The sequence below is a fragment of the Hyaena hyaena genome, unplaced genomic scaffold (genome assembly GCF_003009895.1).
Source record: "Hyaena hyaena isolate Hyena2069 unplaced genomic scaffold, ASM300989v1 scaffold_287, whole genome shotgun sequence".
Lineage (NCBI taxonomy): Eukaryota > Metazoa > Chordata > Mammalia > Carnivora > Hyaenidae > Hyaena > Hyaena hyaena.
The window spans coordinates 1,161,836-1,181,589 of NW_024080919.1; the positions used below are offsets into that span (position 1 = coordinate 1,161,836).

General features: G+C 35.0%; 1 protein-coding gene across 1 annotated transcript in view; it reads left to right on the plus strand.

The window, feature by feature from the left end:
* The window catches only part of VCPIP1 (valosin containing protein interacting protein 1), a 29,491-nt gene extending 10,863 nt beyond the window's left edge, over positions 1-18,628 (plus strand). The window contains exons 2-3 of the mRNA XM_039246949.1: positions 1,743-1,829; positions 13,539-18,628. Of these exons, the coding sequence (XP_039102880.1) occupies positions 1,743-1,829; positions 13,539-14,410 (959 nt within the window). The 3' untranslated portion in view covers positions 14,411-18,628. The remainder of the gene's footprint in view (positions 1-1,742; positions 1,830-13,538) is intronic.
* Positions 18,629-19,754: the final 1,126 nt, after the last annotated feature.

Sequence of the window (19,754 nt, forward strand, 5' to 3'; positions counted from 1 at the left end):
CCTAGAAATAAAAAAAAAAAAAAAAAAAAAAAATTTTAAAAAGTAAAAGTGCTACACCATTCTAATTTTTTATGTTTTCCAAATAAATTATATTCTGCTATTTTATAAAATACTTAGTCCAAGGTACTATTGATAAGTAAATGAAAGGTTATCATAGAAATAATCTATCCAAATGGAGTTTAATGATAAGTTCAGCAATCAGAACTTCTACTTCATTATTTGGGGGATTTTATTAATATTAAAAATTAAAAAAAAATTTTTTGATGTTTTATTTCTGAGAGAGAGAGAGAGAGAGAGAGAGAGACAGCGTGAGCAAGGGAGGGTCAGAGAGAGAGGGAGATACAGAATCTGAAACAGGCTGTCAGCACAGAACCTGACGTGGGGCCTGAACCCGTGAACCATGAGATCATGACCTGAGCCGAAGTTGGACGCTTAACCGACTGAGCCACCCAGGCGCCTCTATTAATATTAAAATTTTAAATTTGTGTGCCTACCCTTAAAGTTAGCCATTTTCTGGTAGTACTGTATCATTAATGAATGAAGTGTTTGTGTGTAAGTAAATGTTCTAGTTAGCAGAAACTTTAAGTGCCTAGGCTTTTAAAATGTACATACTTTAAACTGACGTACTGAATAACTAGAGCCAACTGCCATGCAGATGCTTATTTGTTTATAAACGTAGGGAGGGGTTAGAGCTGAGAGATTGCATGTACAGGTGATTGAGCCGTGTCATCAGTAACCTCCATTCAAAGCTCAGACCCAGTATAATCTTCTAGTAGGAAAAATAAAAACCTTTCTTTGTTAAGATTAACTTGAAAAATTCTGATTGTAAGAGTAATGCGTATACATTATCAGATGAGAAAATAGTGAAATTATAAGGAAACAAAAACAACCATTCCAGTAGATACCAAAAGTAACGATTATGTCCCTTCCATTCTTTATTACCTTTTTGAGCAGTGATTATCTTTCTTAACTTTTTGTTTGACACTTCTTATTGAAATAGTCACTGCCAAAGGATGTTCTTAAAAAAAAAATATTTTTGTGAAACGGTGATTTGCTTGGGGACATTTTATGGACTAATAAAGATTATCCTAAATCTCTTCAACGAGTCATTCGCACCCCCACCCCCAAATTTCTATTTAAAAAGTCAACTTTGGAACAACACGATACAGCATCAATTGCTGATCTTCAGTCTGCCTGTTTACTTTTCTCCCTAGCCCCTTGCATCTATTTTTATTTAGTCTTAACAGAAATATAGAATACACTATTCTGTGTTCTACTTGCTAAAGATAAGTATCTTCCTAGAACTCTCTGTTGGTTTAGTTCAGTGTTGAGAAACACTTCCCTTGAGTTGGATTGAGTCTTCAGATGTATTTTGTTTAATATGCCCAGTATTGACTCATGCAGTTTTAAAGACATTTTTGAATTAGTTTTTACATTTAAAAATTGGGAGAATTCACACGAAAAACTTAGGTTTCTGGCTTCTCCTGAAAGGCCATATGGTCTTAAAACATTGGGCTTAGACTCTGCTATGATGGCACTTAGCAGTGGCTGCCACCTTCAGATAGGTCAGGGTTTTTCTAGTTACCACAGTGCCATCACTCCGTATCATCTCCTTATGTTATTCCAAGCTGCATCACTCATTTAGGAGTTCTGCCTTGCAGTCTCTGTTCAAGGGTAATCATTAAGCAACCCTGGGTTGAATTCTTCTGTTATTGCTAACACTGTCTGTTTTTATTTTACAGGAGAAGATGTGTGGTCTTATGCAAAGGGGCTTCCTCACATGTTCCAGCAGGGTGGAGTGTTCTACAATATTATGAAGAAAACCATGGGTATAGTTAATATATGATTTTATTCTTAGATAATATCTCCATTTAAGCTATTGTAAGATCAAGAAAGATCAGATAGTATTCTTCTAAAGCTATTTCTGGTGCACCTGGGTGGCTCAGTTGGTTGAGTGTCCGACTCTTGATTTTGGCTCAGGTCATGAACCCAAGATCATGGGATCGAGCCCTGTGCTGAGCCATGCGACAAACATTGAGCCTGCTTACGATTCTTTCTCCCTCTCCTCCTCTGCCCTTCTCCCCTGCTCATGCTTGCTCTCGCTAGCTCTCTGTCTCTAAAATAAAAAAAAGTATTAAATAAAAATGAAGCTCTTTCCAACATTTATTTTAGGTATATATTCTTCAGCAGTCTGCCTAATTAAAATGGGTTATTCTCTTGATATGGTCAGCTGTATTTTCTGCTATACTATTACTAAAAAGTCTGCTATCACTTTCTTGCTCCTATTTTCTCATTAAATTATGTATATGATTCTAAGGACAAATTGTGAAATTAGAAGCAGAACGGATTGTAACGCTAAGTGACTTCCAGAACCAGATAATATAGTATTTTTGTTGTTGTGTTTTGGCTGTTATTATTATATACCTCAGTGTTTTCTGGATTTTTAAGAAATAGTTCATTTAACTTCTCACATTGTGTATGCATTGTTGTTAAAGGTATGTGCAAGTCTGCCACCGTATTTTTAGAGTTTTAAGGTCTTAAGAGAAATGTTGGCTGTGTGTGTGTGTGTGTGTGTGTGTTTGGACCTCACATGTTTTTTCAAAGATTTGATGTGAATAATTTTGGCTCTAGACTTTATCACTCTGGCTTTTCTCATTTTTTCACCTACCTGACCTCTGTAGACATTAAGCACCTAATCACTATTTATGGCTCTTATCTCTTACACACTTTTTTACTTTTTTAAAAAAACAACCCAACTTGGTTGTTGTAGAAATGTTCAAACATGTATAAGAGTAGCAAGAATAATATAATGAACCCCTGTTAACCCACCACTGGTCTTCAGCAATTATCAGTACATTTCTATTTATCTCAACTGGACTATTTAAAAAAAAATCCAGACATAATATAATTTCGTCTGTAAGAACTTCAGTATGTATCTCTAAAAGTAAGAACTTTCCTTAAAAAAATGTCATTATCACATATGAAAAATATGAAAAGTAATTTTTAAAACATCACCAAATATCCAGTGAGTGTTTAAATTTCCTTGATTTTTGATCATCTCAAAAATTTTTTTTTAGTTTATTTGAATCAGGGACCAAAGAATGGCTGGCTTCCTTCCTTTCTCCCTTGATCTTACTTCTTCCATTCCTTTCTTTCTAAGACAGGATTGTTGAAGCATATTTTGCGTAGTAAAATTCGCCCTTTGTAGGTATTCAGTGTAATAGGAATTTCATAGACACGTACAGCCCTGTAGCCCCCACCACAATCAAGATACAGAACATTTCCTTCGTTTCCGAAAGTTCCCTGGTGCTCCTTTCTAATTGATCCCTTACCCCTACCCCCAGGCCCCGACAACCACTGACTTTACTTCTGTCTCTTTATGTTTGCTTTTTTCAATTACCATAAAAATGGATTAATTTAATACAACCATTTGTGTCTGGCTTCTTCGATTTAGCCCAGGGGTTGGTGGACCATATCAGGCTTGTGGACCATATCAGGCCTGCTGCCTGTTGTGTATAAAGTTTTATCAGAACACAGCCCCCCCCCCCAAAAAAAACAACAACACAGCCATACTTATGTTTTCATACTACAGTTGCAGAGTTGAATAGTTATAACAGAGACTATATAGTCTGAAAACGTATTTACTGAGTTGCTCCATTACAGGAAGAATTTGCAAATTCCTGTTTTAGCTTAATGCGTTTGAGATTTCATCTATCTGATTGCATATATTAGTAGTTCATTGGTTTTTTTATGCTGAATAGTATTCCGTTGTCTGGACATGTCACATTTTTAAAAATCCATAACCAGTTGAAGGAATTGGATTATTTTCAGTTTTGGTCTCCTGTGGATAAGGCCACCATAAACATTTGTGTGCAGGTCTTTGTGTGTGGACATACGTTTCACTTCCCTTTGGTAAATACCTATGAGTGGGATTGCTGAGTCATATGGTATGTGTATGCCTGTCTTTGTAAGACACTCCCAAACCGTTTTCCAAAGTAGCTAGATCGTTTTGTATTCCTACTAGCACTGTATTGGAGTTCAAATTGCTCTATATATTTACCAGCACTTGGTAGTATCAGTTTTTGTTTTTAAAACTGTTTTAATAGGTTTATAGTACTATCTCATAGTGGTTTTAATTTGCGTTTCCCTAATATCCAGTGATGTTGAGCATCTTGTCATATGCTTATTTGCTTCCTACTTCTTCCTTTGCTCATTTGTTTAAAATGTTTTATTTATTTTTGAGAGAGCATGAGTGGGCTAGGGGCAGAGAGAGAATGGGACAGAGGATCAGAAGTGGGCTCTGCGCTGACACCAGTGAGCCCTACGTGGAGTTTGAACTCCTGAAATGTGAGATCATGACCTGAGCCAAAGCTGGGCGCTCAGCTGACAGCCATCCAGGCACTCCATCCTTTGCTCATTTTTAAATTGTCTTGAATCTTTTTTTAAGTTGAGTTTTGAGAGTTCTTTGTATATTCTGAGCACACATCATTTATCAGGTAAGTGTTCTGCAAATATTGTCTCCCAGTTTGTATCTTTTGAAGATCAGAGATTTCAATTTGATAACAAGTTTAACAACTTTTTTCTTTCACGATTTATACTTTTTGTTCCCCATCCAAACAATTCTTGCCTACTCAAAGGTCACAAAAATTTTCTTCTATGTTTTCTTCCAGGAGGTTTTATAGTTTTAGGTTTTATACTTAGGTTTATGATCCAGTTCAAGTTGACTTTTTTTTATATATTGCAAGGTATGAGTTGAGTTCTTTTTTTTTTTTTAATGTATGGATATCCAATTGTTCCAGCACTGTTTGTTGAAAAAAGTATATCTTATCTATTGAATTACTTTGATACCTTTATCAAAAATCAGCTGACCATGGATTATACACTTGAAAAGGTGTATGCAAAATATAGCATCAGTAAAATTTTTAATAGCCAATTGACTATGTGTGTACGTCTGTTTTTAGAGATTATTTTCTGATTTGTTGATCTATATGTCTCTCTTTTAACCAATACTGTAGTCTTGATTACAGTATCATTATAGTAATTTTTGAAATCAGTTGGTATGAGTCTTCCATCTTTATTTTTTCTATTTTTTTAAAGTTTTAACTTAAATTCTAGGTGACATACAGTGTAATATTAGTTTCAGATGTACAATATAGTGATTCAACACTTCCCTACAGCACTTGGTGCTCATCGCAACAAGTGCACTCCTTAATGCCCAGACCTATTTAACTCATCCCCTACCCACCTCCCCTCTGGTAACCATTAGTTTGTTCTCTGTAGTTAAGAGTCTGTTTCTTGGTTTGCCTCTTGCCCACCCCCACTGCCCCGTTTTTCCCTTTGTTCATTTGTTTCTTAAATTCCACATGAGTGAAATCACATGATATTTATCTATCTTATTTCACTTAGCATAATACTGTTTAGCTCTGTGTCATTGCAGACATCTTTATTCTTCACCAAAAAATTTTTTCTGGATATTCTAGGTGCTTTGCTTAGCCATATAAATTTTAGAATCAACTTGTCAGTTTCTATTAAAAAAAATCTGCTGGGATTTTTATTGTGATTTGTCGACTAAGTAGATCAAATTGAGGATAATATTTTTACAACACTGAATCTTCTGATTCATGAAAACTTTGTATTTCTCCATTATTATTTAAGTGTTCTTTTATTTCTCATCAAAATTTTGTAATTTTCAGCATGCAATTCTTGCATATCCTTTGTATCTAAATATTTCATGTTTTGGGAATGCTCTTTTAAAAGATGCTTTTTCAAAATTCCAGTTTCCTTTTGTTCTTTGCTAATGTATAGAAAATAAGATGGGTTTTTATGCATTGACCTTGTATCCTGTGACCTTGCTAAATTCACATATTATAGTACTTTTTAGCAGATTCTGTGAGATTATCTATGTAGGTTATCTCTTTTGCAAATAAAAAAGTTTTATTTTTCTTTCCTTTTCAGTCAGTGTGCTTTGTATTTCTTACTCTTGCCTTATTGCACTGGCTGTAAGTTCATTGTTGAAGAGGAGTGGTGACGGTAGACATCCTTGCCTTATCCTGATCTTCAGGGGAAAGCACTCGCATTCAGCCTCTAGGTTTTTCAGGTTGAGGACATTCCTTTCCATTGGTAGTTTACTGAGAATGTATATTTTGAATGGATGTTGAATTTTATTAGGTAGTCTCTTCCTGCATCTGTTGAGATGATCTTATGGTTTTTCTCTTTAGCTTATCGATAAGGCGAATTATATTGATTTTTGGATATTGAGTCAACTTTGTGGCTCGATTTAAATCACATTTTGTTGAGTGTTTTGTGATTTCTTATGTGGACATAATGGCATATAATTTTTTTAATGTTTATTTATTTTGAGAGAGAGAGAGCATGAGTTGGGGAGAGGCAGAGAGAATGGGAGAGAGAGATTCCCAAGTAGGCTCTGCACTGTCAGAGCAGAGCCCAACATGGCACTTGATCCCATGAACCCAGAGATATGACCTGAACCAAAATCAAGAGTCAGAAGTTTAACCAACTAAGCCACCCAGGCACCCCAGTATGTAGTTTTCTTGTAATGACTGTTTAATCAAGGTAATGTTGGCTTCATAAAATGTTGGTTTCTCTTTTGTTTTCTGGTAGATTTTTGTAATAACTGATGTTATTTCTTTTTTTTTCCCTTCAGATTTTTGTTTAAATTCTAGTCAGTGTACATACAGTGCAGTATTGGTTTCAGGAGGAGAATTCAGTGATTCATCACTTATGTACAACACTCAGTGCTCATCATAACAAGTACCCTGCTAAATACCCATCACCCATCTCTCTCATTGCCCCCCCGCGCCTTCCTCCATCAACCCTCATTTCTTTATCATTAGGAGTCTCTTAGAGTTTGTTGCCCTTTCTCTTTCTTCCTCTCCCTCCCATCCTTTCATCTCTTTTGTTCCTTAAATTCCACATATGGGTTCAATCATATGGTATTTATCCTTCTCTGCCTGACTTATTTCACACTCTAGCTCCATCCATGTCATTGCAAAGGCAAGATTTCATTCTTTTTTATGGCTGGGTAATATTCCGTTGTAATATATACCACATTTTCTTTATCTATTCATCTTTCCATAGTTTGGCTATTGTTTATAATGCTGATATAAACACTGGGGTTCCTGTACCCCTTTGAATCTGTATTTTTGTATGGTTTGGATAAACACCTGGCAGTGCAATTGCTAGATAGTAGGGTAGTTGTGTTTCGTTTTTTGTGTTTTTTTTTTAATTTATTTTTTTTAATTTATTTTTGAGAGAGAGATAGAGACAGCCTGAGCAGGGGAGGGTCGGAGAGAGGGAGACACGGAATCTGAAGCAGGCTCCAGGCTCTGAGCTAGCTGTCAGCACAGAGCCCAATGCGGGGCTCGAACCCACGAACCGTGAGATCACGACCTGAGCCGAAGGCGGACGCTTAACCGACTGAGCCACCCAGGCGCCCCTGAAGTTGTTTTTAAACTGTTAGCTGTAATGCTAAGACAATTTATTCAACAAATGGTGCTGGGATAACTGGATATTTAAACACAAAAGAATGAAATTTGACCTCTGCCTCACACCAAATGTATCCACTACCTGAGTATAGGAAGTAAAACTATAAAACTCTCAGAAAAAAAACAGGCCTAAAACTTCTTGACTTTGGATGTGGCAAGACCTTAGAAATGACACCAAAAGTACAAGCAACAAAAGAAAAAAGTAGATAAATATAAAAAGCAAACTTTTGTGCTACAAAGGACACCATCAAGAAAGTAAAAAGACAGCCCACAGAATGGGAGAAAATTTTTGCAAATCATATACCTGATAATAGATTTTTATCTAGAATATAAAGAACTCATCAGTAAAAACGCAAATAACCCAAGTGAAAAATGGGCAAAATCTGTATAGATGTTTCTCCAAAGAAAATATATAAATGGCCAGTAAGTACATGACCTGATGTTTAGATGCTCAGCATCATTAACGATCAGAGAAATGCAAATCAAAACCACAATGAGGTAGTACTCCACACTCACTAGTATGTCTCTAATTAAAAAGGCAGATAATAAGAGCTGTTGGCAAGGAGATGCAGAGAAACTGGAACCTTCCTACTGCTGGTGGAATGTGAAATGGTACAGCCACTTGGGAAAACAGTCTGGCAGTTGCTCAAAAGATTTAACATGGTCACAACACAGCAATTTTACTCTTAGGTGTATACCCAAGAGAAATGAAACCTGCCCACACAAAACTTGTACACAAGTGGTCATAAGAGCATTTTTCATAACAGTCAAAAGTGGAAACACCCCACAATTTCCATCGACCGATTATTGGATAAGTAAGAGTTAGTATGTTCATACAATGGAATATTATTTGGCAGTAAAAAGGAGTGAAGTACTGGTATGTGCTATATCATGGATGAACCTTGAGAATATTATGTTACATGAAACAAGCCAGTCACAATAGACCATACATTCTACTATTCCATTTATATGAAATGTCAAGCTCAGGCGCACCTAGAGACAGAAATTCAGTGTTGCCTAAGGCTGGGAGTTAGGGAAGGGGGAGGAAATCAGAATGATTGCTAATTGGTTTTGGTTTCTTTTTGGTGTGATGAAAATGTTCTAAAAGTGATTGTGGTAATGGTTGCACAACTCTGAATGTACAAAAACCATTCAATTGCGCACATAAAATGCATGAATTGTATGTGAATTATTTCTCAAGACAGCCATTGTAGTTTTTTAAATGATACCAGTGTTACTCATCCTTATTAGGAAGTAGTATAGAGCTCTGAAGTAAGAACATCTGATGTCAAATTTTGGTTCTATCATTTACTCCCTGTGTGCCCTCTTTTTTTTAAAGATTTTTTTAAAAACTTTTTTTTAACTTTATGTATTTATTTTGAGAGAGAGAGAGAGCATGAGCAGGGGAGGGGCAGAGAAAGAGGGAGAGAGAATCCCAAGCAGGTTTTGCGCTGTCAGCACATATGACTGGAACTCATGAACTGATTCAGATCATGACCTGAGCTGAAATCAAGAGTCTGAAGCTTAACCTGCTGAGCTATGCAGGTGCCCTTACCTGTGTGACTTCTAAGTCTCAGTTTCTTCATTTGCAAAGTGGATATTATAATCTAGGGGTTGTTAGGATCAAATGAGATCCCGCACATGGAACAGTTAGCAAACACCTAAAAAATAATTAGCAAATGTCTGGTATTATTATTATTAGATTTTCAGCTGTTATTTGCAGAATAATTAAAACTCTTTTGACTATAACAGCCATTTGAAATGGGTCATTGTCAGAAAATTATTTTACTCTTCAAAATAAAATTTCTTCTAATATTTGTGGCAAAGTTTTTACCTCTTTTCTTTTTAATATTTTTATTTATTTCTAGGAGAGAGAGAGAGAGAGAGAGAGAGAGAGAGACAGCCAGCGTGAGCAGGGGAGGGTCAGAGAGAGAGGGAGATACAGACTCTGAAACAGGCTCCAGACTCTGAGCTGGCAGTCAGCACAGAGCCCGACGCGGGGCTCGATCCCACGAACCGCGAGATCATGACCTAAGCTTAACCGACTAAGCCACCCAGGCGCCCCTACCTCTTTTTTTTTTAAATCTTATTTATTTAAGTAATCTCTACATCCCGCTTGGGGTTTGAACTCACGATCCTGAGATCAAGATTTGCATGCTCCTCTGACCAAGCCAGCCCAGTACCCCTGATTTCTCCTTTTTTTAGGACAGATTCATGTGGCAAATTGTTGTTATTCTGTGGTCAAAGAATCAAAGTATATCAAGCCCTCCTCACTCCAAAATATACACCTGTATCCCCCCAAAATTGGAACATATTTCTCTTACTTTTTTCAAATCCACTCTAACAAACAGATGGTTATATCTACATTTGAATAGGAGTATTTCCCAATATAAACTAGACTGTTAATATTCCTGATCTTTATATTTTGGAAAGCTATTTTAAAATTCATTTGTTTAAGGGGTGCCTACGGACGTCTGGGTGGCTCAGTCGGTTAAGCGTCCGACTTCGGCTCAGGTCATGATCTCACAGTTTGTGGGTTCGAGCCCCGCATCAGGCTCTGTGCTGACNGTGTAAATTTTATAGTACATTGGTTACATCTTAAAAAAAAAAAAATAAATAAAACACTAAAAAAAAAAAAAAAAAAAAAAAAAAGGAGGGGGTGCCTGGGTGGCTCAGTTGAACATCTGACTCTTGGTTTAAGCTCAGGTTGTGATCTTATGGTTCATGGGTTTGAACCCTTCATTGGGCTCCATGCTGACACTGCAGAGCCCACTTGGGATTGTCTCTCTGCCTTTCTTGGCCCCCACCCCCTTTCTCTTTCTCAAAATAAACAAATGAAGAGAAAAAAATTAAAGTTCATTTGCTTAAAATGTATTAAGTTTCCTTGCAGGTATTTAAACGGAGATAAATGCAGACATGAACAACAAATTTAGTTTTAAAACTTGTATAGATATCTTTAGCTTTATAATGTGTTTGAACTTTGTGAAAATGGACATTGAAAATTATGCTGTATACATTCTCTGATTTGCTTCTTTCTTGCAACACTTTTTCAGATTCATTCATGTTGATGGGTTCAACTGCATTCATTTTGACTGCTGCATAGTATTCTATTATATCATTTTAATATTATTGATCTGTTCTCCTAATGCATTTTTGGGTTTTTTATATAAGGAAGAATGTAGTTATAAACATTAGTATATGTATTTTTTGGTGTATCCAGTGTGATGGAATTATTGATAGGAGATTTAGGAATTTTAATACACTTTGATTCTTAAAATTCAAAGGACTATATAAGTTATATAAAATATAAATGATTATGTTTAAAGGGGTCCCTTTAAGTTATTTGCAGTGATTTTTTAATACAATTTAAAATTTTTTAATGATATAAAAGGTCTAGAAACTATAGAAATGGGAACCATTACCTATAATTTTTAAGTATTTGTTTTATACATACATGTTTTGGCCAGGTTATAATTATAGGACTTAGATTTGTTTCCTGCTATTGGTGCACATTTTACTACATATGAAACATCATAGGTTTCTTATGTCAATTATTAACAGCTGGATATTACTTACATTAGGGAGATAGACTATAATTTTCTTAGCCATTCCCTTCTTGTTGAAAGCTTATTTAGATTGTTTCTGGTATTTCATTGTAAGTAATACTGTAATGAACATGTGTGCGACTATGATTCTTTCCAGGGACGGCCAAGGGAAAGCATGAGAGTAGCAGCCTGGAAACGATTAGGAAATATTTTTTGATCTAATAGAGGAATTAAAACTATTGACTGCCTGATTTACATTAGGCAGTCTGTGGTATACGCTCGACATGTTTTCTCATCTAACCCTCAAATAATCAGTGATTTCAAATGAGTAATATGCCCATCATTATATTTACCTGATTGTATTATAATGATCGGTTAAGAATTACATTTTATTTGAATCTTAGGGATGTTTTTAGTTCCTGGCACATAGTGAGACTCACTAGGTGTTATCTACTGAAATGAATGTTTCTGAGTTTTGCCTAGGGTTATCCCTGGACTCAACCAATCAGCATTATCTTCTCTGCTACCTTTGTTTCTTTTTTTTTTTTTTTTTTTTTTTTAAATAGTTTATTGTCAAATTAGTTTCCACATAACACTCAGTGCTCATCCCCATAAGTGTCCTCCTCTATGCCCATCCCCCCCCCCCCCCCCCCCCCCCCCCCCGCTACCTTTCTTTCTTGAGCCAAGTTTTACAGATCTCTGTGAGAGGGGATTGGTAATAAACTGATTCCAGGGTTGTGGCCTGAGTCACTATTAGGCACTATTTAGACCACATCTCTGATTTTAAACTTTTGTGTATCTCTTTTTGTCAGTTATCTCTGCCAGAAATGTTCTACCAAGAGGAAGTTTTAATTCCATTTGTATTAATGGATGCTTTACTTACTACTGAAATGAATGTTTAAAATTACTAGATGTTATTTATTCATTTGCAGTTTAGTTCTTTCTCTGGTTATTTGGAATATTCACAGTGAGATACATTAGAACCACTCTGTAGCTTTTTTTCAGTGGAGGGAGGAAGAACTATTCTTAACAACCTACAAAACTGGAGACTACCTAAATGCCCACTAAGCATTCTAGAATTCATTCACTCTACACCTCTGTATTTCTACAGCACTTACTAACAGTTTCATTCATTTTAAACTAGTTCGCTTTTAATAAGTCAGGCAGAGAAGGATAGATACCATATGTTTGCACGTATAGGTGGATTAGGAGGAATTTAACAGAGGACCGTGGGGGAGAAGAAGGGCGGAAATGGTGGGGGAGAGGGAGAGAGGCAAACCATGAGAGACTCTTGAATGCTGAGAACAAACTGAGGGCTGATGGGGGTGAGGGAGAGGGTAAGGGGGGGTGATGGGCACTTGTTGGGATCAGCACTGGGTGTTATATATGGAAACCAACTTGACAATAAACTATTTAAGAAAATAAACTAATTAAATTTAAAAAATAAACTAGTCGCTTTTGCCTTTATATTTTGCCATAAACACCGATTTTCATCATAAATTATTAAGAGTTCTGTACTTCATCTTTCTATGTTGATAACATGGAAAGTCTTTGGTTTTATACCCCTCTTTTTGCATTGCTGGAGTATACTCTGAGTAACAAATTTAAAATGTAAGAATATTGGATAGATTAAAACACACATATTTCTTATACGTAGACTGGAAAAAATATACAATTTTGGAATGCCATATAGTGAGAGATCCTCAGCTAGAAAAGAAAGAGAAGCTGCTTTCAAGTTCTTCTGTTGCTGTATTAGTTGACGATCAGAAGTCAATTGCAGGAGCATCTATAAGTCAGGCTTATTTTGGTGGTTGTGACTTACCAGAGAGGAATAAAGAAGTAACATGAAATATAACTGTTTCAAAGGAATTGAATTAAGTAAGATCTTTTTTAGCTTTCCTAAATGTCCTCTCATAATTACTACTTCAACTATGGGATATCTTATTTTGAAAGTTTATATTTTTTGTATTTGTGGAAAGTGTGTATCTAAGTAAGGTATGATGAGAAAACCGTTTCTATTCTGGTTTTCTGTAATTCATAGATTACTTACAATTTTTTAATTTTAATTCACACTGTGCAGCTTCTTTGTGCAACACTTTGCCCTCACAGGTATTTTTGCAAAGTTTTAAATTTGAATTTTAGTACTATATTTTCTTACTGCTTTACTGTAAACAGCTTTACTAATTTTGCTAGTATTTTCTCATAGCTCAGTTGTTTGTTTGAAGCCCTTTTCCTAACTTTGCAGTGGGTTAATGGTGTTCTTTAAAAAAAAAAAAAAATCCTCTGGGGAACTAGAATAGGGTGTGTTATTATATATTTTTAGTCATATTAAATTCTATTAATAAATATAATGAGTTATTTTTTAATTAGTTTTTCAAAACTGATCTAGCTATTGTTGAAAATTCAGTATTTCCACTGTAATGGTCTTTACTACATTTTTTAAGTAAGATTTTAATATATTAAATACCTTTTTTTTCCCCTTCTGTAGGCATGGCTGATGGCAAGCATTGTACTTTTCCACATCTGCCTGGCAAAACCTTTGTCTATAATGCTTCTGAAGATAGACTGGAATTGTGTGTGGATGCCGCAGGACATTTCCCCATCGGTCCTGATGTTGAAGATTTAGTTAAAGAGGCTGTAAGTCAGGTTCGAGCAGAGGCCACTACAAGAAGCAGAGAATCCAGTCCCTCACATGGGCTATTGAAACTAGGTAGTGGTGGTGTAGTGAAAAAGAAATCCGAGCAGCTTCATAATGTAACTGCCTTTCAGGGAAAAGGGCATTCTCTAGGAACTGCATCCAGTAACCCACACCTTGACTCAAGAGCTAGGGAAGCCCCAGTTGTAAGGAAGCATAACACAGGGACAGACTTTAGTAGTAGCTCCATTAAAATGGAGCCTCCAGTATTTCCAGCTGCTCCTAGTAATAGTGAGCTTATTCGAATAGCTCCTGGAGTAGTTACAATGAGAGACAGCAGGCAGCTCGATCCCGATTTGGTTGAGGCCCAGCGAAAAAAATTGCAGGAAATGGTTTCTTCTATCCAGGCTTCAATGGACAAGCACTTGCGGGATCAAAGTGCAGAGCAGTCACCATCTGATCTTCCTCAAAGGAAAGTAGAAGTTGTGAGTTCTTCCGTGAAGTCTGGGAGTCTTCAGACTGACTTACCTGAATCTTTTTCCTTAACTGGTGGCACTGAAAATCTGAATATAGGGACAACTGATAGCTGTGTGGCAGAGGCACTGGGGGCAGCATTGGTCACAAGGTCAAAAGCACAAAAGGGAAATTCAGTGGAGGAGCCTGAAGAGATGGATAGCCAAGATGCTGAGATGACAAACGCAGCTGAGCCCATGGATCACTCTTGATTTAATTAGAGGCTAATAGTAAAGGCAGAATGTTTATTGTGAATATGTAACATTTGTCGGCTGGGCCACATAACTTGATTAGTCATAAAAAATCTTGTACGTATATAATTCAAAGATTATATCTTGTTATTCAGTGCATGACAGCAAGTGTGTGATTGGCAATAGCTTTTAATATACCGCTGCCCAGGCTGGCTCTGAATTCCTATAAATTAGTTATTAGATCTGCTGAGATGAGTTTTCCATACACGTGGTTCATTGGAAGTTTTTTGTAACTTTAATTCCATGAAAGTCTTAATGGTTCAAACATGAAAATTCTCTTGCTAAAGTTTGATTTCTGAAAAGGATAGAACTGGGAGGTGGGGGATGAGATTTTGCTAATGTTGATGTCATCAAGGTAACCATTCCACATATTTATTAGAGTGTCAAAAGGTTTATGTAAATTTGAAGGTTATCTGAACTAAATTGTATCTTAAAATCCATAGAAGGATTTATTAGATCCAGGGATCCCGACATTTCCGTGAACGTAAACACATTCATAGAGATATGTCTTCTTGGTGAAAAATATCTTGAGAATAGAGTGTAATGATATAACATTTTGCTGATTTAAGCAAGGCTGGGGGAAAATACCTATTCTAGATGGATAAAGTCAATGTGATTCAGTAATGTTGCTGTCTGAGCCAACACAGCCAATTGTGTGCTCTGTTGTTGATAATATGTTAGTTACCATTATTTTTTTAATCCTGGCCTGGTCAAGTACCACTGAATTTTTTTTTTCTTTAATCTTGCAGAAAAGTTGATTGCAAAGTGTGGTAGAAAATATAAAAATAATGGTAGCAGTAGTTAATCTCTAATTTTCAGAGTTTGTCAGATTCACAGAGAATTTATATATAAGAATTTATCTTTATGAATGAGTTACATTGTTCTACAATTTTGATCAATGGTATTTAAGCTTGTATATGCTAAGTGTCTTTGAGCCCCTTTGAACCAAAAATGTTTCCTTTTTTTCCGTAGCATCCATAAAATATATTTGTTGGTTTCACTTGGATTTGGATGCAAATTTTACTGCATCATACCCTGATCAACTGGGCATTTGCTTAAATAGTGTATTCATCAAATCTTTAGTGCCAGTTTCCTCAAAAAGCAGCTTTCATGCTTATTATACCTTAAGGACAAAGAATGTTTATCCTGAGATTGGTATTGCACTATTTTATCCTATTCTGCAAATCTGTATTCTGAAATGTACATTTCAATCCATCTTTTTCCTTTGTTCACTGAAATTAAGTTGAATTTGAATGGATGAAAGACAAAATGTATGTTAATACAATCTCTTATCTAGAGCATTCAAAGCCTGGCTGTCTCTGTTTGCATATGTAACAGATGCAGAACTATGTTTGCAGTCTAAGAAACTGTTCATCAGAAAGTACATTATCAGGTGATTCAAAATGTCAACCTGTTGATTCATTAAGGAATATATATACAGTACTTTCACTTGTGTTTCCAAAGAAGAGAGGTTTTGGATTTCTTTCTATGAAAGTATTTCTGACTTAATCCACTTACTGAACTACTCCATTTTGAATAAGGAGAAAATGGAGAACCTAGACATTTTGCAAGTGATATCTGAGCAAGATATATATATTTGGGTTAGTTTTATCACATTACATTTTAAACCATATTTTATCTCTGTTCTTCTAAATTTAGTTTCAATTGTCTTAATATCTAAAGAGCAGGAAAATTTAGGACTTTTATATTGTGTGCTAGTTTTGCATAAAGAACTGCAGCTACCAAATAATTATTTAGTTAATATAGGTGGCTTCCGTGTATTAAACTAAAAATGACAACTACCACTAACCACTATAATAATTTTTAGCTCTTTTAGCCACTGAAACTGACCTTTTCTTATTAGTTTAAATACAGGAAAACTGTTTAACAAGCAGATGCACCGCTTCCAGGTAAATGATGTACTCACCTTTTCTTTAACAAATATTTTCCTCACCTGTGGCTTGGCATGTTTAGTTAATAACTGAGAAATACACTCTCATAGCATAAAGTAAAAATGTCAGAAATAAATTTTATCATCCTATTATATTAAATATTTGCATTTAGTCAAATTAGAATGCACCTGTGAACATTAGAAGAAGGGCTTTAAACTCTGATAACACTACTAATTTCTCTTGCCACAGCAATGCTATTTAGAAGCTGGTTAGGTATGAATATTATAATAATACTGTGGGTTCTCCCTCGATAAAGAATAAAAGGCTTGATTTTTGAGAATGGTCAGGTTTTCTGAAATTATATTAAATCTGCTGAAATTTGGATGGAGTAAATTAGTAGCTTTTGAGAAGTGGGCCAGATATCATCTTCACAGAGAAGTTTTAGAACGAATTTAAGTGCCTAATTTTCATCCTTTGTCCTTCCATATGGTTATCATAATCAAATACATGACTGTAGAACTCTTATTTTTTAGTACTGCCATTTGGGATCACCACAGCTTTGAATTCCAGCTAGAGATCATAAACCGTTAAAATGTCATTTTTAGCCCTAGACGTAACATAACTGTTAACTATTTTTTTTAGCCCTAGATGTAACATAACCATAACCCAATCTTATAATTAAGTTCTGTTTGTGATGTTTCACTGAAACTTGAAGTAGAATTGTAAATTTTTCTCTTCAGTAATAACATTTTATAGGTAGTCATACCAAGTTTGAATTGATGACCAAAAGTCCAAGTAGAGTTGAAGATGGTGTGTGTTTATAATGAGAAACTGGTTGATATTGAAGAAGACAAGACACTGCCATATATTATGAACTAGAATATAATGAACTCTAAGGGAATGGTTACTCAGGAACTAGTTAAAAAGTAAGCCCAAGGTCTGTCTATTTTTTCTTCTTTCACTGTGTTTCAAGTATTTTATTGGAAAATTTAGGATGAAGACCTGAGAAATTCAGCAAATGCTATTGACTGTGAATTTTGCTTTATATCTTCTGACGATTTTTAGTTTGGTTTTTACAGTCAAGCCTACTGCTTGCAATTAAGACATCAATCTGAAATGCATCTGTGAATCCCAGCCACAGGTCCTTATTGCCATTCTTTTTAAGTATCTAACTTGATTTGAAATGAGCAGACTTTTGTGTATGGTCTTTTACCTCAGGGAAGATCACTTGCTAGCAACTCATATATTACTAATGACAGGTTTTTGAGAATTGTACTGATAACACATGTTTGCTACTAAATGCAAAATGTATAACAGTATTACTTTGTGGAGTTGCCTACTAATACTGGCTGCTAGTGAACATTTCCTTAAAAATTTAGAACTCACTAATGACTAATCTTTAGGTAGGAAGTAAACTCGCTTCTGTCATTAATTATGCTTTGGTCAATATAGTGACAATATCTAATACGGTGTTTATTTCAAAATATCAGTACAGTTTTGTCTTCATTTTTTTCAATAGGAATTCCAGTTGGCCCACACTTAAAATACTGCAGAGTAGACTTTGAGAGTTTCATGGTTTCCAAAACAAGATCTCCATATTAAGATTTTCCTAAAGGCCTTTGCAAAGTTGAATCAAACTGCACTCCACAGAAATTTAAAATGACCATCATAGCAGTAGTGAGATACATACTCTACATAAGTAGGGTAGATATATCCTACAGTTCAAGGTTATCATATAATTTAACAAAATTGTACATTCTCAAGGCTCTTCACAATATAAGAAATTAATTTCTAAACCAGAACTGTTCAGTTGAAAACATACCACAGTAGAATGTTTACTTAAGAAATAAAATTAACAGAGCGGAGCTATTGTAAGATTTATAGTTAATTGTAAGTTCTGCCATTCTTAATAATTCTTTGAGATACTGTGTTTCAATTCATATTTAATGATAATTAAATCGTGGGAATTTTAACGTTTGTTCCAAAATAGAAGAAATTGTAAAAATTGTGAATTATTGGAGAAAATGCCATTACTTGTATATCTGACATTTAATTTTTTAAATTATGGAGTCTACATGCTTTTGTAGTATAATACTAATATGATGATTATTCTCTTGTAAAAGAAAAGGAAAATTAGTAAAAAAAAAAAGTTTTAGTCGATATTATCTGCTTGTGAGTATCAATTACTTAGTATTTAAAATTTGAAGGTATTGCATATTTTTTCTTTAGAATGCACAAGTCCCTGAGCCTTTTATGCCTATGATAAGGCAATAAAAGACTGAAAAGGCTACCAATATTTTCAGGTTTATTTGACTCTAAGAATTAGTGCCAAGCTGGAGAGTCTACTTTTTTCGAGAGAGATCCTCTTTAGACTATGTAAAAATAAGTGGTAATGTAAATATTTAGAAAAATCACATAGCAAGTGCTTTAAATGCTCAATTAAATAGTATAAATGTTCTGTCATCCCTAAGGCACTGGCTGTTACCCATTATTTTCTGATTTTGTGGTTGCTGTACATATTACATTTGAATAATAAATAATTGGTAATAGTGTATTATAACTATATAGTGTTCTACAGCACACCTCACTGTACAGTATTTGAAGTTTTCTTTTATATTAATAAAACTATAAGTTAATACATACTGATTTTCCCCGCAACTTCTCCACAGTAGCTTTTTAAAATAATTTTTTATTCTTTAGTTTCCTGGAATTATACTTTAATAATATAATGCATGAAAATATAGTTCAGTTTTATAAAGGAATTCTTATTGTAATAAAGGTCTTTTTTAAACTACTTTTAGTGGGACATCATATAGGGACAGAAGTTTCCCCCCTTGATGTGATCTCGATGCAAATGAAATGGACTCAATTAGAAAAGAATAAGCAAAATTTCTTTAGACATTTTACATAATTGAGTTATAGAATACTTACTATCTAAAGACAAAACAGACATGTTCTAATAAAGGCAGAACTTAGTTTTGTGCTGTTTTTTTAAAAAAATACTAGTTAGACATAATGAGGAAGTGAAGAGATAAAAAAAAATAGTAGTGACATTTGTATAGCTTAGCAATCAACATGACTTACGTTCACTTTTAAGTTTTAATATGTATGTTTAATATCCAGTTTGTTAGACCTGTTTAACTTAGAGCAGAGTCTCAGACACTAGACTTCTAGAACTGCTTACGGTATGATCTCTCTGTGCTTCATTTTCCTCTCTAGGAGGAGGAGGAGGACATCTCCTGGGGTGGTTGTGAAGATTAAATGAGTTAATACTTATCAGATGATTGGAATAGTACCTGACATACAGTAAATACTCAAATGTTTACTATTACTGTTATTTACATATCACCATAATTCAGTAGAGTTCAGTTGCCATTTAAAAGGGATAAGTCCTGATACACAGGGCACACGTC